General features: G+C 34.8%; 1 protein-coding gene across 2 annotated transcripts in view; it reads right to left on the bottom strand.

Annotated features, from left to right (window-relative positions):
• The window catches only part of SCN2A (sodium voltage-gated channel alpha subunit 2), a 158,782-nt gene that overhangs the window by 29,170 nt on the left and 105,147 nt on the right, over nt 1-24,465 (bottom strand). For both annotated transcript variants that reach the window (XM_063647599.1, XM_054478412.2), the window contains 3 exons: nt 19,463-19,636; nt 17,143-17,499; nt 8,422-8,901 (listed from right to left, as the gene is read on the bottom strand). In XM_063647599.1, the coding sequence (XP_063503669.1) occupies nt 8,422-8,901; nt 17,143-17,499; nt 19,463-19,636 (1,011 nt within the window). The remainder of the gene's footprint in view (nt 1-8,421; nt 8,902-17,142; nt 17,500-19,462; nt 19,637-24,465) is intronic.

The raw sequence follows: 24,465 nt of genomic DNA, 5'->3' as shown, positions 1-24,465 counted from the left end.
TTAAAACGTGCAAAAGTTTACATAGGATTCCTGTAACATCAATTATCACTCCTGCTGCCAAGTATCTGGGTTGCCAATACTTTAAATGACTTTGGGAAGACTTTCACCACCACACCATTTTTTTCTTCACTGTCTATTTTGCAACAATCATGATTCCTTGCTTTCATAAAGTCTCCCCAATAAGTCTGGACTCCTAATTTCTTCCATCCATCTTCACTCACCACATGCACCCTAGGCTATTCACCAACCTTTTCATGGCTTATCATACATCTTGAACCTTGATAACGTATGGGTCAAATTATTTCAGTCGGATGGATTCTGGGTACTTTAGCATGCTTGTAAGACATTTGGGGGCAGAAGCCATGTACTCTAGGCCCTATGGATAATACACCAATATGGAGAATATGAATAATACACATTTACTCTAGGCCGTATGGATAATACACCAATATAGTTCAAAACAAGGAACAGACTTTGAATTGCCAAAATGCTGTTCATTAAGTATTGAATGAATGAATGAATTGCTAGATACACTGTCTGTTTTCAATAGCCTGTTCAAATTAGCAATTTGCCAAGTAGTTTGATCCAAGGTTAAAATCAGAGAATATCAAACAGAGTTTGCTGTACTTGTCTGAAAATGAGAAGCATGTTGAGGTGTTTTTTTAATTGCTTTTTTATTCATTTTCTCTGGAATTTCAAATTATAAGAGACATTCCTGTATTTTCTCTTATTTAAATCACATTAAAAGTAGAAGAATTAACATTTCTCCCTTTCATTTTAGGGCACTACCTTAGTTTTGATGTAGAATTAATAGACATCTTTTTCCTAAAGCCAAATATTTATCTATTGAAAGGTCAAATTTTTACATTTTCCAAGGTTCAATTCAAAAGTATTTTGTGTTTCTGGAAAATGCATCTCATCAGACTTAATTTTTTGGAGGAAAGATCATGTTTTTGTCACCCTCGTGTCTCTAGCACCAATGTTTGTGTTTAATAAATTTTGGGTAAATGAATGAATGACCAGTGCTAGGACTTTTTTATCCAACCACTAACTACTAACACTTCCTATCTGATATTTACTTTCACATTCAAAAGAATACACATAATATTTTCTCTTAATTGCAGAGTAACACAAATCTTTTAAGATTCTGAATTGTGTGGGCAATGACGAACAACTCTTAGAACTAGGAGTACTGTCTTAAAACCAGTCTGCCAATTATTCAGACCTAACGTGAGTGTATGAGGTGAACTGTAGTTTAACTGTGGAGTCAGGAAAACTATTACTAAATCATTTTGACAGTGTTTTCCCTCTTTTCACTCTGTGTACAAGGATCTATAGCTCCAGTGATGAATGGAGCCTCTTTAAGAATGCAATCTCATCCTTCCCCACTGTCTTCTGAAGCGCAATAGCACAGGATCTGTCACACGTGTTACTTGAATACTTTTCCACTTGTGGTACTTGATTTACAAATAACAAAGAATCTAAGCAGCACATTGATCCTTAACGTCAGCCAATCCAGTATTTATTTAGAGAAGGAAATGTGAGTTTTATCGTCTTGTGAAAAGTTATAGCGAATCAGTGGTTGGATTCCAGATCTTCTACACCCCATTCTGCCTTGCTTCTCTAAAGAATCTTTTTGATGATTCAAAAGTAAACCCAATGTTTATCAGTTTAAAACATTTAGTAGACTAGATATGTAATCAAATATTGTAGGTTCAAGGTAGTGCTTATGATATTGTTGATTTCCATGTTTCAAAACCATGAACTTTAGTATTAATTCAAGTTATATTCATAGTTGTTAATGTATTTTAATGTAGAGTAGAGCTAAATAAACATTGGAATATTACATGAACAAAAAGTTTTATTTAAGCAATGATCCTGAAACATAGGCAGGAAATTCTGATTTATAAAACCCTTCTTGATAACATCAATTAAATGACTTCCTTAAAATTACATTCGAGGCAAATATCATAATATTATAAAATATGTTGACTAAAGCAGTTAAAATGTGTAAAAGCCCATAAAATAAAATTAATCAAATTAGGAATATAAAAATATTTAGCTTCATTTAAGGTCATAATTACGATCAACCTAACTGCAGTACATAGTCACCAATTAGAACTGTGAGATGATCACTATGTGAAACTGTTACAACTCATGCACTTAAGAATTTTCAGATAAAGAGTGCCTGTAAATGCTCCAATCTAGGCATAATTCATGGTGAAATACTGCATAAGTAAGTGACCAAAATATGAACTGGCTAGAAGCAGATCCAGTTTAAAAAGTTCTATATACGTCCCTTTGGTATAATTTGGATATTTAGGTTCACTTTTTATTACCTGTACTTATTTATCAGGAAACTAGCGGACTAACTGATGTTGTTAGCATAGCCCTTGCCTAGTTAAAATTTAACAAAATAAGGATGCCAGGACAATAAAGAGATCAAATAGGAATAGCCAATTTTATAAGCTCTGAAAAAAGGCATTGGCAATCATTTATTTTCAGGTGGAAATATTACTTGAACAATGTTTTTGGTGGATACCTAATATTATAGGACTCTTCCTATTGAAAATCTACTGTGATTCTTTTATATGCTGGATAATTATAATCAAATGATCTAAGCAGGGCAGAATCATATTTTGCTTAATGATCTAATAAACATCCAGATACAATATTTCATTTTGTACTTTTAGATATTATACTTCCAACTTATGCTTTCTGCTTTAATAATAAATTACTACTAAATATCAATGTGCCAAATGAATAGTTTTTCTTTAGACAGCAAATGTGAGCAAATGAAAGTAAATTATTTTCAAAAATAATGAATCACAACAGAAAATGGAAGAGAAAACATGACTTCCTATTAAATTTTTCATGGGCACACTCGTTTTTCATTATGAAGCTAGGATACATTTCGAAGAAAACATAATTAGTAGATATTGTATATAATTTGGGAAAAGAGAGATATTTTAATTTAATTTAATTAAAAAATTTGCACTTAAAAAAGAGAAAACTTCAAATACAGATTAAATCAAGTATCCTATATCTGACAATTTTGGTTTCCGAGAACAAAAAAAGAATATAGTAAAATCAAAATAATTACTCGCAGTATACTACATTATCCAGAAAGTCATTTTAGTGTTTATAATGAATACATTATAACATTTTTTAAACCACAAATAATAGGATTTTAAATATTTTTCTTCAGATGGCAAAAGGAAATCTTATGTCATTGATGTCCTACTGCTCAGTAGATTACCAGTGACCCAAAGACACACGTGTTTGGCCCATTTTGTTCTTATATTAAAGATATTTTGGGCATTTTTTTCCATCTTAATCACTATCCCACTGGAAAACCTTCCCATGAGGACTACGCATTCTCTAGGATAAAGTCATAGACAGGTGCCTGTTGAACCCATTCCACCATTGCTTACGCAAACCTTCCCTACACATTTTTGCCCCTTTTCCTAACCCCTGTATTAGAAATTAGTATTTTTTTTAGGAAGTGGACAATGTTTCCTGAGGGAGAATCAGAGACTTTTTCAAGGAAATCAAAAATTGCAATAATGTGAGGATTGAAAATAAACGAACCAGTTCCTTCTTAGCTTCTATTCTACCACCTTTACTCCAGCTGAACCCCCTAGATACATTGATGGATAATATGCCTCAACTATCTTTCTAAACAGGAAATTGGCAAAATGGGATACTCAGAGAATAAGAAAACTAACCTTGCCTCTTTCCAAGAAACAAGCTATTATCCAAAAGTGCCTAAATCTCATGCTTTTCTGAAGAATTAATACATAATAGGAAAAAGTAATTATCTGTAGTCCCTGTGTATATGCGCATCTGTGTTTGACTGTAAACAATTACGCATCTTGGATCCCATTTTATATACCATTCCTCCAATATATGAGGCATTATAGTTCATGAACCTGGAGAGCCAGTGATGGAATATTTTGTTTCAAAGTATAAAGGAATGCTCCAGGAATGGCATGATTATTGCTTCTTCCAAACAGCCAACTACACTTTTATATTAGTGTTGTTTTATAGTTTTATTGGCAAAAGGAGAGGAAACTGTATCTAAGTGACAAAATAAATAACACTTCTTAAAGATGATTAAATTGGGTTTAGGCAATTTGGTTAAATATTTGTGCATAAAACTGTGATTTCAACATTAAGAAATGAAGGTCCACTAATGGATCCCATAGAATGATGTTACATTTATTGCTATTGTCACACGATAGAGAGGTCTCTTCATTTTAAAAACACCCTAGGAGCAAGAGTTTCTGATTCTTTTCCTATACAGGAGTTTGTGGATCATGATAAATTTAAATAATATTCTTCAGGAGAAAGTTTTCCAGCAGGTCTCAATAAAATAGAGTGGAGAGAAAGCACGGAGGAGCCAAGAAGATGAAGAAGATGGACTCTAAATCTATTTTTAGAAGGAGCATACCATCTATAAGTCTTTCATTATCACTATTATTATTATTATTTGGTATACAAAAGACATGATTTCCTTTTCTTTCAGTCTAAGAGTTTTAAGGGTAAATATAAACAGACTTTCCAAAGAAATTGTATTCTAAATGCAAAATACTGTTGGTCAACTCCTAAATAAAGCAATGCCATTTTCCCTAAAATGAAGCAGATAAATATTATACTCATGTTGCTAGCTACTGAAACATAGACATTCCTATTCATTTACATTATTATCACATTAAAACATCCTTTGGGAAGTTTGCACATGAATAAGGGATTGCTTTAATTTGAAGATTACCCTTCAGAAAAACATTACACTAAATAAAAAATTGTCAAGGCTTAAGTACAGTAACTGGGCTATATTTTTTTTAAAGACAGAGGATAAAAAGCATTTTTGCAAGTTTTCAAAGAGCACCTACATTTCTCCTTTGGGCTCCAAATATGTTCAAAACTCTGTAACATTAAAAGGAAATTAAATAATCCATAAAGGCATGCACTTTCACTTTTCATTGAATATAATTTCTATTAAAATCTATGTAAGAAAATTAGCAGCTAAATCATTTTTTTTAAAGTTAGGGTTGTCAGACTTGCCTGACCATGCTTTATATGACTCAGCATAATAGCAGCTGTGCATGTTTTTATTCTACTGCCAATGGAAGGGCAAGGAATGTAGCTGAGTAACATGCAGGCCAGTCAAAAGTCATTTAGAAACTGATTATATTTATAGATGTACAACTTGCTTGGGTAACCTGGGTAAAAGTGGTGGCACGAGCCTCTGGCTGGTTAAAAAACACCAGAGCTGCATTCTTGATGGCTCCAGCTTGATTTTACTCCTGTGAGAAGTAAGAATGGTAAGCGGTGAAGGTCACCATATCACACTACTAAATTTCACTTCGAAAAATAGTCATTTAAGCATGGCTTCCACATTATTAAATACTCTAAAAGAAAAAAACAATCATTCAAAATCACAAAAGGAATTACATTAATATAATCGAAATAACATTAAAATTAAAGCATACGTGATTATGACATGATTTTAAATGGTCTACTCTAGAGAATCTACAGAAAACTACTGAAGAATCATACAAATTTAGCAAAGACATTGCAGAGGACTTACTGTGAACAGCTAAAAAACCTCTGAGTCCATCCACTCAGTCTGCCTTATAAAAAAATTCATTTAGACATTCCAGAAAAAAAGCCTCATTTTTTCTTTAATTAAAAAATTAATTTAGAAAGGATTGGTAATAAGCCTCATGATGTTTCTTACTACTTTGTGATATTTAACAATGTAATCCTCTCCCCCAGTTAGAAAAATGACCAGACAAAAATGACTAGAAGGCAGACAAGAAATGCTATTTCAAATGGGAGTGTCTAAAATTCTTCAATAATTGTTTTAATTCTCTAGTTTTTTAGTGTAGAGCTACCAGGTAAAATTCTGAAAGATCAAAAACTACACACAACCTCTTTCATGGCTATAATCCTAATCATTTATTATTTTATAAATTTATGTCTAGAAAGTTTGATATAAAGCCAGAATTAAAACCCCCTCCAAATAATGTTAACACTGAAGTAACAGACTCTATGCTGGGAAGGTATTGGAAGGACTCCGCAACTCAAGCAATAAAATAATCCTATCTGCTTCCACCTGGCAGGTCAGTTCTCTTCCTCCAATTCTGAAATACTGAATTCACAAATATTATTTTAGAGTATTTAACTCAGAGCTAACTTAATTGGAAAACAAATCAAAAAGTTTAATGATAACAAGAGAAACAAGAGATTTCCGTACTCTAAACCCCACATCACCGGACTTCCCTCTTACTTCAAACATAATGGCTTAAGTTAAGGCAAAATACTGCTCTTTTGGAAAACCCAGGGCTGTAAAATCTCTTAAAGTTAAGAAGACTGGATGTCAAGTTAAACATTCCTCAAAAGATACTCAAACTTAGCGAAAAGATTAAACTAACCAATGGCTTCAACGTTTGATACTGTATAATTCATTCTTAGTTTATATGACAGCCTAAAACTAAACGTGTGAAAATAAAAATTGACTTTTTTTACTATTAGGGAAATATTCACCATTAGGCATAATTTCAAAATAATGAGAAGGGAATATACATCAAAATTCAAATGACCCAATTCAATTTTATAAATGCCGACTTCAGCTTCTATAATAGCAGTATACGATATAAGAAACTGGGCCACTCCACCCTTCCAGCATAACCCAACTATTATAACAACACTTTTTCAAAATTTTGTTAATAAGATTTTAAGATACTATTCAACTTTCAAACAATAATCTAGTTAGTAAAAATTTAAGTTCAACTAATTAAAGTAATTCTTTGCCCCAGGACAGAAGGGTTTATTACTTTTCCCTTGAATCTCATCAGTTATTTCTTGTGAAACTGACATCTATGTCCCTGTTATTTTTACCTTCCTATATTCAAACATTGTCTGAATTTCCCATTAAACATCTACTTCTACCTAATCACTAACAGCAATACTACGTAACTTACAAACAAGAAAAAATGGAAAATAACATACTCTTTAGTAATTCTATCAAATAAATACAGAAAAACTGTCTGAAATAGCTAGTTTTTTTTTTTTTTTTTTTTTTTTTTGAGACAGAGTTTCATCCTGTTGCCCAGGCTGGAGTGCAATGGGGTGATCTTGGCTCACTGCAACCTCTACTTCCTGGGTTCAAGTGATTCTCCTGCTTCAGCCTCCCAAGTAGCTGGGATTACAGGCACGCACCACCACGCCTGGCTAATTTTTTGAATCTTTAGTAGAGACAGAGTTTCACCATGTTGGCCATGCTGGTCTCGAACTCCTGACCTCGTGATCCACCCACCTTTGTTCTTTTTTTTATAACTATATTTTCCCTCATAATTTTGGCTGATTGTTAATTATTATGACCATGTTGTGCTACTTAAATTTTACCTTTCAGTGCCCAAACTCTCCTATGTCGTCATTCTTTCTTTCCCGACATCAGGAATAGAAGCTTTCATCTTCCTCGCCAAACAATTCGTATGAGGAAGGAACGAATCTTTGTTTTTCCTTGTTATTTTTGTTTGTTAGTGCAAACTTTAATTACTGGAAATCTTGTCTTCATTTTTATATAAACAATTAAATACTAAGGTTTTAAATTCCTCTCTTTACCTCCAACTCTGTACTTATTCAGCTACAGGTTAATAGCAAACAAAACAAAAAATATATTCTGTTGCTCATACCCTTCTTGTAAATCAAAGAATACATTGAGTTACCAGGACTTACTGAGTTGGTAAATTCAGAATTTTACATTCTATAACGTATTAAGGATTTTTGTTTCTTTAAACAGCGAACACTGAGCTCAGTAGGCTTAAATATGTTTTTAGTGTGATTCCTCATCAATACCTTCTCTTCAAAAAAAATGACCGACTTCAGGAAAGATAAACTATATAGAAATATCAAGCCAAGATCCCAATCAGATCTTCCTTCAGTAAATAGGTCTGTGCAAACAAAGTACAATACTATTTTATGACGTATTTCATAAGAATTAAGAACTAAGAACATAGCAAGATGAGAATTGAAACTACCCTCTCATCAGGTATTTTTCCAGTACATACAAAAAACACTGCTGTGGGCAAATTACAAGGAAGAAAGTGGAGAAATTGAGGCATTTTGAGAAATTTAAAATTATTTTTAAATACTGAAAAAATTCATATCAAGAATACTATCAAGGATTCAAAATGTGAGTATTTGAAACATGAGTCAGCATATTGTTTATCTAGCTATATTTTAATCTATCATTAATTTATTTATTACCAACTTTTCCATGGAAAATGTATTGCTAGACAGATATTTTCTATTTTCTTAACAGGAAGGAAACATGCAATTTAAAAATACCTGATAATTTTAAACAACAGAAATATATAACACCAAAATACCTCCTTATTTAAACATTTTTACCTCTTTGCTTTCCTCCATATCTGACTCACTGCTGAATTCTTCAGTATTTAAATTTTCAAAGTCAGATTCTCCAACAGCAATTGGTACTGTCACAGTGAGGCTAGGGTTGTTTATAAATGACATGTAATCACTTTCATCCACGACATATTTTTCTACACTGCTGCCTATGCCACTAGTAGTTCCATTTCCGTCTTTGAGATAATTGAGGTCTTTGCCTATTTCTATGGTGGTATGGTTGGAAATACAGCTGTCTTTTTTATTATTTAGATCTTCAAGCGGTTTAATTTCATCTAAAGCTTTCTGCTTCCTAACAAAAGCTTTCTGAATAAATTCACGTATTTTTCTTTTAACAAAATCGATTCCTTTCTGCATCCTTCCCACAGCAATCTGGAGATTATTCATTTCGTTATCATCATCAGTGGCAGCAAGATTGTCAGAACTGAAGGAACTCAAAAGCAAGGCCAAGAAGAGGTTCAGAACCTGAAACACAGCAGGAAAACAGGTGATCAAAACATTCTGTTGCTTCAATTGCTTTCCATCATTAGTTTTCTAAAATTGTTCTTGACACCTTATTTTATTCTAATATGCATTTCTGCTAATTCATGATACACTATTCTGAAAAAAAGTGAATGACACAAAAAATGCTTGGTCAATAAAATAATACTATTATCACTATTTGCTTTTTAGTCATTGCAGAAAATACTGAAATCATTGTTAAATGAAACATTTCTATTAAGCTCAGTTCCAAAAGATAAATATAGACAACTGTACAAAAAAAAAAACTTTTATTTGGGATGCTGATATATTTTGGACATTTGTCCCCTCCCAAATCTCATGTGGAATTGTAATCCCCTGCACTAGACGTGGGGCCTGGTGGTAGGTGTTTGGATGATGGGGGCAGATCCCTCATGCCTTGGTGCTGTCTGCGTGTTAGTGAGTTCTCATGAGATGTTGTTATTTAAAAGTTTGTACTGCCTCCTCCCCACACTCTCTCTTGCTTGTTCCTGCTTTCGTCACGTGAAATGCTTGCTCCACTTTGCCTTCTGCCATGATTGAAAGCTCTTTGAAACTTTACCAGAAGCCAAGCAGATGCCAGCACCAAGCTCCCTGCAGAACCATGAGCTAATTAAATCTCTTTCCTTTATAAATTACCCAGTCTCAGGTATTTATCTGTAGCAATGCAAGAATGGCCTTTTACAGATGCTATTTTGACTATGTAATTTGGATTTCCTGAAACACTGATAATTTATTCCTAAAATCAACAATTATCCCAATATATTTAAATATGATTTTATTTTTGTGCCTTTGTACCATTTTTTGTACCTAGATAACTGGACAAATCAGACAAAAATGTATTTATTGCTGGATGAAAAGTCGCAATTTTTATTAAGCTAATTATGGCTACTATAACTATACAATAGTGAGAAATACTATAAAATCGTTATTATACAATAATTATGATGTTATTGTTGAATTAAAGATTGTGGAGTTGAAGTATTGCCATGAATAAGGACAATAATCAGTCTGCAAATTGGGTCTTTAAAAATAGGCTCCACCAGTGTGAATGAGTGAAAAGATTCATGACATTAAACCCACTATTGTGGAAAAAAAAAAAAAGGACAACTTACGAAGAAATCAGACATTCTCAGGGGTACAAGACCGAGTCATATAATTTTTTTTCAGGATTTGATTGACAATATCAATGAATCCCTGATTATTTAAGCACACAGAACACACAGAACAAAAGAAGGATATAGCAGTAAAGGGGGGCAAATGCACAAAGTAAATACAAGTTGCATATCCCTTATTTGAAATGCTTGGGACCAGAAGTATTTTGGATTTTAGATTTTAAAATATTTGCATGTACATAATGACACATCTTGAGAATTAGACACATATGTAAACATAAAATTCATTTAAGTTTCATACACATCTTATACACATAGCCTGAAGGTAATCTTATACAATATTTTTAATAATTTTGTTCAGGAAACAACATTTTGACTGTGGTTTAACTGCGATTCATTACAAGAGGCCAGATGTAGAATTTTCCTCTTGTAGTATCAGGTTGGTGCTAAAAAGCTTTGAACTTCGGAACATTTTGGATTTCAAATTTTCAGATTAGGGATGCTCAACCTGTAGTACAAAAGTAGAATCTTGGGAAAATTTTTACGTAAAACTTCAATAAATAGGATTCTACATTCTTGCTATATTCTCATCTTTCTATCATGCTAATGAGGCTTAGAGCACCTTTGTCTAATTAGTTGTAAGTTAGTCTGACCAATGGTGATTTTTTTAAAAGTAAAAATATGTAAGATCCAGTGAAGACCACGTTTGATTTTGAGAGTGTACTGACAATCTGTCAGTCTCTATACTATGACTCCTGATAATCACATTAAGACCAGACCTGCTCCTTTGCCTCTGGAATTTACCAATAACATTATGTTTTTTCGTAATTTGCTTTGGAACTTGTTATTTGGATTAAAAAAACAACAAAGGAAGAAAAAATGCATGTAAAATTTTTATTTTATCTATTTTGGTGCCATACTATTTCCTAGATTTATTTTCCTAAAGTATATTAAAGTTCTGTCATTTGTCTATTTGGAAATTTTTCTTGATACACATTCACCAATCCTCCCCCAGGGTGGGAGCCAACTATATTGCCTCTGCATTGGACAAATACTCTATTTACAAATGTCATTTACTGTGACATTTATACAGCCTGCTCCCATTTCTCATTCTGTCCTGTTAAATTTCTCATCCACATCTCTACCACATTATATTGGATTCTTTTAAAAAAAAAAACAAGCACAGCTTTACTGATAGATTGGGAGATCTTTTGGTCAGAAACATGCCTTAGAGCCAAGTCCTAGAGCAGTATTAATACCAGATCATAGTAACAATAAAAGTAAAACCAGCTTTTTAGTTGAGCTCTTAGTAAATACCAGTTATTGTGCCAAGCATTTTCAAGGTATATATGATTTATTTCTCACAACTCTATAAGGCAGGAATTATTATTATTACTATTTTACAGATGAAAATGCTTCTACACAACTTATGTGACTTGTCCAAGATCATAGTTAATAAGTAGAGCAGCATTTTTTTTTTGAAAGTCTAACTGTAAGGTCTTTTCTCCTAATTGTGATGTTTGCAGAATAAATGAGGAAACAGTATTCCATGTTTACTCTTACTGATACTTCCTTTCTTTGAACTGCTACCATACTTAGCCAGTATAATAAAGTTTACTATTAATTTTCTAATTGTTTCTCTGATCTTTTATGAATTGATAACTCAATTCAATGCTATTCCACTGTCAGGAAAATAAATAAATATCCCTGGAACATATGACTTTTCTTTCTCATAAATCCATTGAAGTCTTTATTTTTTTTAAAGCAGCCAATCTACATGTGGTGACACAGTGTTGAAACCGTGTTTATTAATACCCACTAGACACTAACTTTCATCAGCATGTTTATCTTAGTTCTACAGATTACTTGACATAGAGGAGCACATATTTTAGAATTCGAGTGCTAGGTAAGAATCGATTTTCTGTTACCTACTAAGTAGCATAACCAATCTGAGCCTCAGTTTCCTCATCTATAAAATAAATGTAATCTTTTTTCTAGTTTCCAGCTTACAACGTTGTTGTAAGGATTCAGTGACAGAATTCATGTGGCTTTCAGCACAGTTCCTGGCACATAGTGAACCTTTGAGAAAGTTTAGCTGTTATCACTGTTACTATTATCCAACTTATCCTCCACAACACTATGTTTTTATTGACTTTATTTCCCTAGAAATATTTGTGTGAGTCAAGTTATTCTCTTTTTTTAGACTTCCTTTGTTACCGAAGGCTATGTGCATAACAGCTGGCACAGGTGTTTGGTGTGATCCATGACAATTTAAGAAAACAGAGTTCAGCAAGCTCACTCAGGGACTGAAATCCTGAATCCTGTTTCACAAATGTGCTAGCTCACTAAATGAAATCAACTCTTTCTTGTGTCTCAAATTAGCCTCTTGCAATGGAAATGTTACCATAATTTCCATTTTGAATTCAAGGTTGAAATATATTACATATTTTAATTGTTTCTCCATCCTGATTCCCAACTTGTGACAGGAAGCCAAAACCTTCACATCCCTCCTGTGTGTTATTGTCTCACCTTCACTTAGGGAGAGAGGAGGTTGTATTCTCTGCTTCTAGAACTATCAGTTTTCACATTCTTTTTCTGCAGCGGCTATCTTCAACCAATAAAGGGTCTCTCGCCATCGTGTCTGGAAACTAAGAATGGCTCATAAAAATCCTGGTCTGAGAAACAGTAGTTTGTGGTCCCAGCTCTGTCTTGTCTGTAGACTAGGCTGGCAGTCCCATCTATTGTGACTACTACATCTATTTGGGTGGAGCCCCATCTGATAGTTCAAGTGTGTTAAAAGGAAGTTATGCCATTTTGTCTTTGGGACATATAGATTTTTCTCTACATATAGAGAAAATGAAATCAAATCTATAACATAATTATATTATCTTTTCTTTGTTTCTGTGCTATGTAACCCTATGACACTTTCTGTTCTATGTGATCTTATACTTTTCTGAAAGCAAACATTTTAAAGTTGTCTTGGGGATTATAGTAGCTTGAGTTCTTAGTGACTAGCTTCTAATGCATACAATATGGCAGAAGTGGTGAAGAGTGACTTTCAAGAGTAGAACATAAAGAGGATTTTCTCCTTGCTTTCTCTCTTACATCACCTTCCCTGGAAGAAGCCACCTGCCATATCATAAGGATACTCAACAGTCCTATGGAAAAGGTCCTGCAGAGAAAAACTGAGACCTTCAACTTACCGCCAAAAAGGAACTGAAACCTCCTTCCAATAACCATGAGATTGAGCCTTCTTAGAAGCTGATCCTCCAGCCCCAGTCAGGATAACTGTAACCTCAGCTAACACCTTGACAGCAACTTCATGATTGACCCTAAACCAGAACCACCTAGCTAACTTATTCCCCAAATCTTGACCCACAGAAACTGTGAAGTAATCAGTGTTTATTGTTTTAAGCCACTGTTTATAATTCTAGATTGTACACTGTTTATGTTTCTTGTTACTTTAAAAATAGATCAGAATTATCAAAAGTAATGCTGAAGAGGCTGAAATTTGGCAATGAATAAAAATAAAATAATACTTTGCCTTTTTGCCTTCCCCTTTCTCTATCTTTGGGGACTTGGAGGTTACCTTTATATGAGAGGAAATCATGTCTAAAGAGTATATACTTTTTTTTTTTTTGCAACAGAGTCTCGCTCTTTCATCCAGGCTGGAATGCAATGGCACAATCTCGGGTCACTGCAACCTCTGCCTCCCAGGCTCAAGCAATTCTTGTGCCTCAGCTTCCCAAGTAGCTGGGATTACAGGTGTGCATCATCATGCCTGGCTAATTTTTGTATTTCTAGTAGAGATGGGGTTTTGCCATGTTGACTAGGCTGGTCTCGAACTCCTGTCCTCAAGTGAATCGCCCACTTCAGTCTCCCAAAATGCTGGGATTACAGGCGTGAGCCACTGAGCCTGGCAAGAGTATATACATTAAATTACTTGTTATGGTAGTCATTTTTCTATTCCATTGGTTTGGGTTCTAATTAAGCAACTCAGTGTAATTACTTCATATTTAAAGCATAAGAGCCTGATACTTCTCACAGAGTCTACTGTCCTGTATCCCTCAGTCACTGGGTACCTTGTTTCCTTGTTTGGGATGGTCTTTCTTCCTACCAAGCTAAATCTTACATCTCAGTTAAATATATTTTAGGTCCAAACTCTTTGACAAAGACTTCCCTGATCAACCTTCCTATTGTAAAGCAAGGTTTACATTTTGTAAACTTGACATATGGCACTTTGTTTTCATATTTTTGGACACATATTAGTTACTTCCTATTCTTAATTCTATTTGAGTACATGTTATATCACTTTGTCATATTTATCTTCCCATGCCTTCCCAACTTCTCCATGCCTTCAAGATTCAGGACACTGGTGTTGGGCATGGTTAATTTTTTTAAATTATTATTATACTTTAAGTTTTGGGATACATGTGCAGAACATGCAGATTTGTTACATACATATACACTTGCCATGGTAGTTTGCTGCGTCCATCAACCCATAATCTACATTAGGTATTTCTCCTAAAGCTCTCCCTCCCCTAGCCCCCCATCCCTCGACAGGCCTCAGTGTGTGTTGTTCCCCTCCCTGTGTCCACATGTTCTCATTGTTCAACTCCCACTTATGAGCGAGAACATATAGTGTTTGGTTTTCTGTTCCTGTGTTAGTTTGCTGAGAATGATGGTGTTTCCAGCTTCATCCATGTCCCTGCAAAGGACATGAACTCATTCTTTTTTATGGCTGCATAGTATTTCATGGTGTATATGTGCCACATTTTCTTTATCCAGTCTATCATTGATGGGTATTTGGGTTGGTTCCAAATCTTTGCTATTGTGAATAGTGCTGCAATAAGCATACGTGTGCATGCATCTTTATAGCAGAATGATTTATAATCCTTTGGGTATATACCCACTTATGGGATTCCTGGGTCAAATGGTATATCTGGCTCTAGATCCTTGAGGAATTGCCACGCTGTTTTCAACAATGGTTGAACTAGTTTACACTCTCACCAACAATGTAAAAGTATTCCTATTTCTCCACATCCTCTCCAGCATCTGTGGTTTCCTGACTTTTTAATGATCGCCATTCTAACTGGCGTGAAATGGTATCTCATTGTGGTTTTGATTTGCATTTCTCTAATGATCAGTGATGATGAGCTTTTATTCATATGTTTGTTGGCCACATAAATGTCTTCTTTTGAGAAGTGTCTGTTCATATCCTTTGCCCACTTTTTGATGGGGTTGTTTTTTTCTTGTAAATTTGTTTAAGTTTCTTGTAGATTCTGAATATTAGATGGATAGATTGCAAACATTTTCTCCCATTTTATAGGTTGCCTGTTCACTCTGATGATAGTTTCTTTTGCTGTGCAGAAGCTCTTTAGTTTAATTAGATCCCATTTGTCAATTTTGGCTTTTGTTACCATTGCTTTTGGTGTTTCAGTCATGAAGTCTTTGCCCATGCCTATGTCCTGAATGGTATTGCCTAGGTTTTCTTCTAAGGTTTTTATAGTCTTAGGTCTTGCATTTAAGTCTTTAATCCATGTTGAGTTAACTTTTGTAAAGCATGAAGATAAGATTAGAGAAAAAAGAATGAAAAGGAACAAAGTCTCCAAGAAACATGGGACTGTGTGAAAAGACCAAACCTAAGTTTGATTGGTGTACCTGAAAGTGACGGGGAGAATGGAACCAAGTTGGAAAACACTCTTCAGGATAACCAGGAGAACTTCCCCAACCTAGTAAGACAGGCCAACATTCAAATTCAGGAAACACAGAGAACACTACAAAGATGCTCCTTGAGAAAAGCAACCCCAAGACACATAATTGTCAGATACACCAAGGTAGAAATGAAGGAAAAATGTTAATGGCAGCCAGAGAGAAAGGTCGGGTTACCCACAAAGGGAAGCCCACCAGACTAACAGCAGATCTTTCGGCAGAAACTCTACAAGCCAGAAGAGAGTGGGGGCCAATATTAAGTATTATTAAAGAAAAGAATTTTCAACCCAGAATTTCATATCCAGCCAAACTAAGCTTCATAAGCAAAGGAGAAATAAAATCATTTACAGACAAGCAAATGCCAAGAGATTTTGCCACCGCCAGGCCCGCCTTACAAGAACTCCTGAAGGAAGCACTAAATATGGCAAGGAAAAACCAGTACCAGCCACTGCAAAAACATACCAAATTGTTAAGACCATCAACATTATGAAGAAACCGCAGCAACTAATGAGCAAAATAACCAGCTAGCATCATAATTACAGGGTCAAATTCACACATAACAATATTAACCTTAAATGTAAATGGGCTAAATGCCCCAATTAAAAGACACAGACTGGCAAATTGGATAAAGACTCAAGACCCATCGGTGTGCTGTGACCCATCTCACATGCAAAGACATACATAGGCACAAAAACACGGATGGAGGAATATTTACCAAGCAAATGGAAAGCAAAAAAAAAAAAAAAAAAGCAGGGTTTGCAATCCTAGTCTTTGATAAAACAGACTTTAAACCAACAAAGTTTAAAAAAAGACAAAGAAAGACATTACATAATGGTAAAAGGGATCAATGCAACAAGAAGAGCTAACTATCCTAAATATATATGGTGTTAGGGGTGGTTAATTTTATGCAGAAATGACAATTAATGTTTTTAGAGAGAATGTTACTTGCTCATACTATAGTTTCTAGGCACCAAAAACCTCATGAGCTTTTAATAAACTGAGACTGTTGCTAATTTTTAAATTTGTAGAAAACCAAATCTGAAACGTTTTCAGGTGTTATTGCTAGTACTTATAAATAAAATGAGTGTTCTAAGTAACACTTCCATGCTTTAGTACAAGAACTGAAAGATAAATAACAGAAATGTTTCTCTCCATGTAGCAAGAAGGCTAATGAGAGAAAGAACAACTTTGGTTCAAAAGGTAGTTTAAGGGTTTGTGTGGATTACAATGGTCTAAACTATACATGGCTCTTACAGTCATGAGTAATAGACAATAGGAAGTGGCCTTGATTTAAAAAATACAAAATATTCTTCAGTTGAACACACTTTGTATGATTACATTATCTTTTAATGAAAATGAGGAAAATGTTTTTGCTACATACCACTAGGTTTCCAATCACCATGACCATCATGAAGACAGTAAGGCACATGGTTTGACCAGCGACCTCCATACAGTCCCACATGGTCTCTATCCACTCCCCACACAGCACGCGGAACACGATCAGGAAGGAGTGGAAGAAGTCATGCATGTGCCAGCGTGGGAGTTCACAATCATTGGAAATCTTGCAGACACATTCTTTGTAGCTCTTACCAAAGAGCTGCATGCCGACCACGGCAAAAATGAAGACGATGATGGCCAACACCAAGGTGAGGTTTCCTAGAGCCCCCACAGAATTGCCAATGATCTTAATTAGCATATTCAGAGTTGGCCAAGATTTTGCCAACTTGAAAACTCGGAGCTGGAAATAAAAGCAAGAATAGTGTTAATGCCCTGCATTTCTAAAAAAAAAAAAATCTGTAATTTTATTAACAGGGCAAATGTACAGGTAACTGTCTCAATTATAGAATGATGAATTATTAATTTGTCAAACAATTACTAACGCATATAGCAGTGACTTGCTACCATAGAGGGTTATTTTATTCGTTTTGAAATGGTCCATACTGTAAATGAAATAATTAAATTATACGGTTTTTAAATTGGCAGTTTAATAAGATAACACCGAATTTTCAAGTATCCTACATAAGCATATGTAATACACACTTTTGTTTCTCCTTAAGGAATTAAGATATTTCAGATTAATGGTGGTTAATTAGCAGAGATCCAGTTTCAGAAAAGCAGAAACTCTCATTATTTTTAAAAGGCCAAAGCAGATATAGTTTTCAGTGTACTTTAAATATGCTGAAATGCACAAGTGAAAATAATATCAACACTTAAATTACATAAAGTGGAAGCAGAAATGAACTAATTTCTTTGTCTTTAGATTGTTTTAATCTAGCTATATCTTCAGCTTGATGTAACTTTAGGCTATATTTTAAACATATATTATATTCAAATACAAAAGTACTTAAACTTAAGTAAAACGCTAGGCTTCTTTTTAACCTTTATGTCTTCATAGACTTAATTCAGTGTAGTGTGTAAATGTCTCTCTCATTGTGTTTGACATATTGGTTGTATTAGCTTTAGACTTCACTGAAGTACCATTTATGGTTAAACAGCAGCAACATTTTATTTCTGATGCTTCAGTAAATGTCAGGCTGAGAGTAGTGCATTATTTAATGGCATCAAAGTGACCCAAAGGAGTAAGTACATGCACCAAAGTATTTAATTTATTCCAGAGAATAATTTATGCAAAACAGCCTGACACACTAAGTAAGATTCTAATGATACTATGCTTCCTATTTCCCTTAACCGCATCACATTATCATGAAGGTTTACTAAATATATGTTTTAAGTTCTTGCCCATATTACTTGTTTTATCATTTTAAATTTTTGTTCTGTTTTTTGCATACTTCTAGTTTCAAATTAGATTCATAACTATCTTTGAGGACTAGGGAAGGAAATATACTTCTAAGGATTACAATTCAGATTTGAACATTGAAAGCAGAAAGGGAAATTGTAAGCAGATTTCATGAAAAAGTCTTCAGCCTAATAACTATTAAGGTAAATCATCTATAGCAACGTGTCTTTAGTAACCATGTACAGCTTCTGTTATTTGAAAAGAAATCACTAAAGCTGGAGCCAACTCAAAGTAATAGTATAATAAAACATATCAAACTTTCACTGAAAATGTGTCAAGTGATATTTTATCTCTGAATTTTAAAATCTAATAGTTTTTGTAAAAGAGCAAAGAAAGATACTTTCTTTAAAATTAACAAAATATAGTACAGTTAACTCTCTCAAAGAGTGGATTTGGTGATTTTCTGATGTGGCAGCAGTCATATGGGGAGCTCTGTTTGCTTATCCTTCTCCCTTGTACGCTGTCCCCTGTCTTAACTCTTTCCTCTACGGGGACAAGGTGAGCAATTAACAATTCCATAATTCTTTAGTTCGTGGCAGAAAGGGGAGCTCATCCTAGGTCCCAAGGAAGCTTTGTACGCAGTTATGCAAACCTCAGATAACTGACAGTTGACTATGGTGTTATTTAATTGTGATTCGAGTTTATCTGCGACTCCCTTTTTCCTCCTCTCTATTAGCCTTCCATTCAATAACTAAGAAGAGAAGTGTAGACTACTTATTTAAGTGAACTTTATTAAAGCTATGATGAAGAAGAAACAACCATCTGGTGGTACGGCAATCCAATTTGTTTTAGAAGTGTATTCAAATAATATTATAATGATGGGAAATCTTGCCATTTTTACTAGATGAGAATGAAGACTAATTAATTACAAAGTACATTTTATGAACACTCCCAGTTAATTTACCAGCCGGAATGATCGGAGAACTGACAATCCTTCCACATTTGCCAAACCAAGTTCCATTAAACTAAGGCTCACAATAAAACCATCAAAAATATTCCAGCCTTCTTGAAAGTAATAATATGGATCCATGGCAATTATCTTGAGAAACATTTCTGCTGTGAAGATCCCCGTGAAGACCTAAATGAGAAGTGTAGTTCATTATATGAGCAAATAGTCTTGAAACACGAATAATTATTGAGCAACTTAATTTACTCCCAACAAAGATAAATTAAATTCTGATTTTAAAAAATTGGTTTAGGTCCAGCAACTTGGTATCCACAAATGCTTTGCATTCATATCAATAATTGTTCAGTATATATAATGTTTATCAAATGATAAAGAGTACATGGATTAAGTCAATAAAATTAATATTATTTTCATATGAAAGGTGCAACTGGCTCATTGTGATCAACTGTTTGGCTCTGTCTCTGATCTTTCTAGCACTCCAAAAACTTACCAAATGATCACCTAGCAGTGAGGGCTTCCATCACCAAGCCAAATGGATTGGTCCCCTCCCTTGGCCCTGCAGATGAGACTGGTGCTAAGGAGATGCCATGTAAGCTGTAATAAACATGCTCACGGCTAGCTCTACAGATAGTAAGAACTCTTAAAAAAAATTTACTTTTGCTGGCGAAAGGGAAGCAGTATTTTCCTTTCTCCATTTCTATTATCTACAACTATTTCAAACTTTCTCTTCTGCACATAACCTCAGCCATTTTTCCTTATGCCTTCCCATCTGAGAAGCACCAGTCTCAGTACTTCAGCGTCTTAGAGGTGATGAAAGTCAGCCAGCCTGTTTGTGTTTCCCTTTATCTACTAGACTACTTACAATCCATAACTGTGCTTTGCCTTTCTCTTCTTGTTAAAATGAAAGAAGTGCCCCTGTTTTGAGCTAATCTCTCAAATTGTGTTATGTGTTTTCCTTTGGACTTTGCAAGGAATTCATTCTCAATTCACCAACCTTTCTACTACTGGCTACTTCCTGTTTCTTTACAGAAAGTAACAGTTACCCGAGTCCTTCTCTCCCTTAAAAATACCACCACTGTCTGCCGGGCGCGGTGGCTCACGCCTGTAATCCCAGCACTTTGGGAGGCCGAGGGGGGCAGATCACGAGGTCAGGAGATCGAGACCACCCTGGCTAACACAGTGAAACCCCGTCTCTACTAAAAATACAAAAAATTAGCCGGGCGCGGTGGCGGGCGCCTGTAGTCCCAGCTACTTGGGAGGCTGAGGCAGGAGAATGGCGTGAACCCAGGAGGCGGAGCTTGCAGTGAGCCGAGATAGCGCCACTGCACTCCAGCCTGGGCGAAAGAGCAAGACCCCGTCTCAAAACAAAAAAACAAAAAAAACCATATATATATAGATATATATATATAGATCTATAGATCTATATATATATATCTATATATATAGATCTATATATATATATATCTCACCACTGTCATCAGAGAAACTCTCCTTGCACTCTATTTCCCCGTCCAGCTGCCACCATCTATCCTTTCCTTATGGCCAGATTTCTTTCGAAGATTGCATACTTGTTTACACTTGCCAGTTGCATTTCTTCACCTTACTCCACAACCCACCAAATGCCTTTAACAAACTTCACCAACAAGACCGACATCACCAATAAATCCAAACGAAATTTTTAAACAATTATCTTGCTTGCTTGCCCTTTTAGAATTTTCGGGCATTGTTTTCTGTTCCTTGTTCATTGAAATATTTTCTGTCCTTAGCTTCTGTGATCCACACCTCCCTGGATGCTACTCACCTGATTTTCTTCCTCTAACAAATCATTTGATACTGGATTTATTCAGAACTCTCTCTGTCTAGACCCCTCTTACTTTAATTTTCCTTTTATAATAAGTTACATTTTTATAATAGTTTATATTTCAAAATCTATTTTTCTGTTCAAGCATACCTCCTAGTCTCTAGAAATACATACCCACCTGCCTATTCAATACCTACATTTGAAAGACTATCCCCCAGGCATCTCAAATTCAACAGGTCCAAAATTCACCTTACTGCTTTTTCTCCACAGTTTTGCTTCTCTTCTGATATTTGCTAACTCTAAGTGGAATCTCTCTCTACCTAGGTGGCTACTTCAGAGACCTGACAGTCTTAGTGACTTTTCCAAATATCTCTTGAATACTTCAAATTGAAATTCACGACCATGTGTATATTACTAGACTTTTTTCTTTTTTGTTGAGTAGGGCTCCATTGTTTGAAATTTCATGGACATTTAAATAACAGATAGCACTTTTTGTCTCTTTTCCAAGAAATTTTTGCCTACCCCAAGGTCTCAGAGATGTTCTCCTGTGTTTTATTTCAGATGTTTTATTGTTTTAGCTTTTATGCCTAGTCTACAATCCATATTGATTCTGGCATGTGGCATAAGATTGAAGTGGAGGTTCATTTATTTTCCGTACATTTATTTACGTGTTCCTGATATTTTGTTGAAAACACTTCCTTTCTTCTATTTCCTTTCTGTAGTGTTTATTTCAAAAAATCCATTGACATATAGTTTGGATCTATTTATGAACTCAGCATTATGTTCCATTGATATCTTTGTTTATGCCAATACCGTAGATTCTTGATTAGTACAGCTTTATAATGAGCCTTGAAGTCAGGTATGTTAATGTTTTCATTATTCTTTTATCAGTATTGTTTTGGCAATTTTAAGCACTGTGTATTTGCATAGAAAGTCAGTTAATCAATTTCTACAAAGAAAATCTGTGACATTTTTACTGGGATTGGGTTGAATTGATAGATACATTTGGGTAGAATTAATTTCTTAATAATATTGAATCTTCCATTGCATGAACATGCCATATATATTTCCCTTTGTTTAAATCTCTGTAATTATTCTCAGCCATGTTTTGAGGTTTTTAGTATAGGTGTCTTGAAATGATTTGTTAAATTTATTACTATATTGTTTGTGTTTTTTGATATTATGGTAAATAAAATATTTAATATCATTGTTTATTTCTAATCACTGTTTTAAAGATTTACCAGGATTGTCTACAATATGATCATGTTGATGAAATAGATACTTCTACCACATTTCAACATTTATGCATGTTATTTGTGTTTTTTTTTTCCTTTAGTTCAGTTGATAAAACTTCCAGTGCAAGGTTAAATAAAAATGGTAAAAATAGACATATTTGTCTATTTTAAGGGGAAAGCACTCAATTTTTCTAAGGGGCAAGAATTCACTACCTCAACATTTCACTGATAAGTAAAATATTAGGTGTAGGGTTTTCTTTCTTTTTCTTTTCTTTTTTTTTTTGAGACAGAGTTTCGCTCTTGTTGCCTAGGCTGAAGCGTGGAGTGCAGTGGCTTGATCTCGGCTCACTGCAACCTCCGCCTCCCGGGTTCAAGCAATTCTCTTGCCTCAGCCTCCTTATTAGCTGGGATTGCAGGCGCCTGCCACCATGCCCAGCTAATTTTTTGTATTTTTAGTACAGACAGGGTTTCACTATGTTGGCCAGGCTGGTCTCGAACTCCTGACTTCAGGTGATCCACTGCCTCAGCCTCACAAAGTGCTGGGATCATGGGCGTGAGCCTCCACACCCGCCTAGATGTAGGGTTTTCTGAAATGTCCTTAACAACTTGAGAAAGCTACTTTCTATTCCTATTTTACTGACAGTTTTTCTCACAAATGACTGTTGAGTTTTGTCAGATCCTTTTCTGCATCTATTGAGATGCTCTTAGGCTTTCCTTTATTCTTTCAGAGGTAATATGGCCAATTAATTGATCACTTTTCAAATGTTAAAGGAATCTTACTTTTCTGAGATAATCCCCACATGTTTAAGAAGTATTTATTACTTTTTTCTCTATTGCTGGACTTTATCGATAATATTTTGCTAATGATTTTTTGCTTCTGTGTTCATGAGGGATACTTTCTTGTAATTTTCTATGTAGAATTAATAGTGTAACACTTTATATAAAATGTTCTGGCCGGGCACGGTGGCTCATGCCTGTAATCCCAGCACTTTGGGAGGCCAAGACGGGCGGATCACAAGTTCAGGAGATCGAGACCATCCTGGCTAACACGATGAAACCTCATCTCTACTAAAAATGCAAAAAAATTAGCCAGGCGTGGTGGCTGGTGCCTGTAGTCCCAGCTACTCGGGAGGCTGAGGCAGGAGAATGGTGTGAACTGGGGAGGCGGAGCTTGCAGTGAGCCGAGATTGCACCACTGCACTCCAGCCTGGGTGACAGAGCGAGACTCTTCTCTCAAAAAAAAAAAAAAAAAAGTTCAAATTTTTTCATATATTTTACACTTACCTATGTTATAAATCTCTACGTCAAACAATCAGTTGTCTTTTTAAAAAATTTACTGCAGCAACAGAAAACCAAATACTGCATGTTCTCACTTATAAGTGAGAACTAAACATTGAGTTCATAGGAACACAAAGAAGGGAACAACAGACACTTGAGGGTGGAGGGTAGGAGGAGGATGAGGATGGAAGAACTACCTATAGGGTACTATGCTTATTACCTGGATGATGAAATAATGTATATGCCAAACCCCTGTGATTTACAATTTATTTATGCAACAAACCTGTATATATACCCCTGAACCTAAAATAAATGTGAAAAAAATTAAGGAAAAAAAAGATAGTCTTTCATATTTACCCACATTTATTCATATCTAGTGACCATCATTCCCAGGACCAAATTTCCATCTGATGTTTTTCCCATTCGGCCTAAAGAACTTCCATTAACATTTCTTGTAGTGTAGTTCTGGTGGTAACAGCTTTTTTAGGTTTTTGTTTATCTTAAAATTCTTTATTTCATTTTAATTTCTGATGGATAATTTCACTTTCTGTAGAATAATGGGCTTTTATTTCTTTATTTTATCTGGCCACTTTCTTCTGGCCTGAATTATTTCTGGTAAGTCATTAGTCTCATGTATATAGTAAATATTTTTCTTCCAGTTGTTTCCAAAGCTTTTTGTTATTGTT

This window comes from Pongo pygmaeus, chromosome 11, assembly GCF_028885625.2.
Source record: "Pongo pygmaeus isolate AG05252 chromosome 11, NHGRI_mPonPyg2-v2.0_pri, whole genome shotgun sequence".
Taxonomy (NCBI): domain Eukaryota; kingdom Metazoa; phylum Chordata; class Mammalia; order Primates; family Hominidae; genus Pongo; species Pongo pygmaeus.
This window is presented reverse-complemented; position numbering and strand designations above follow the sequence as displayed.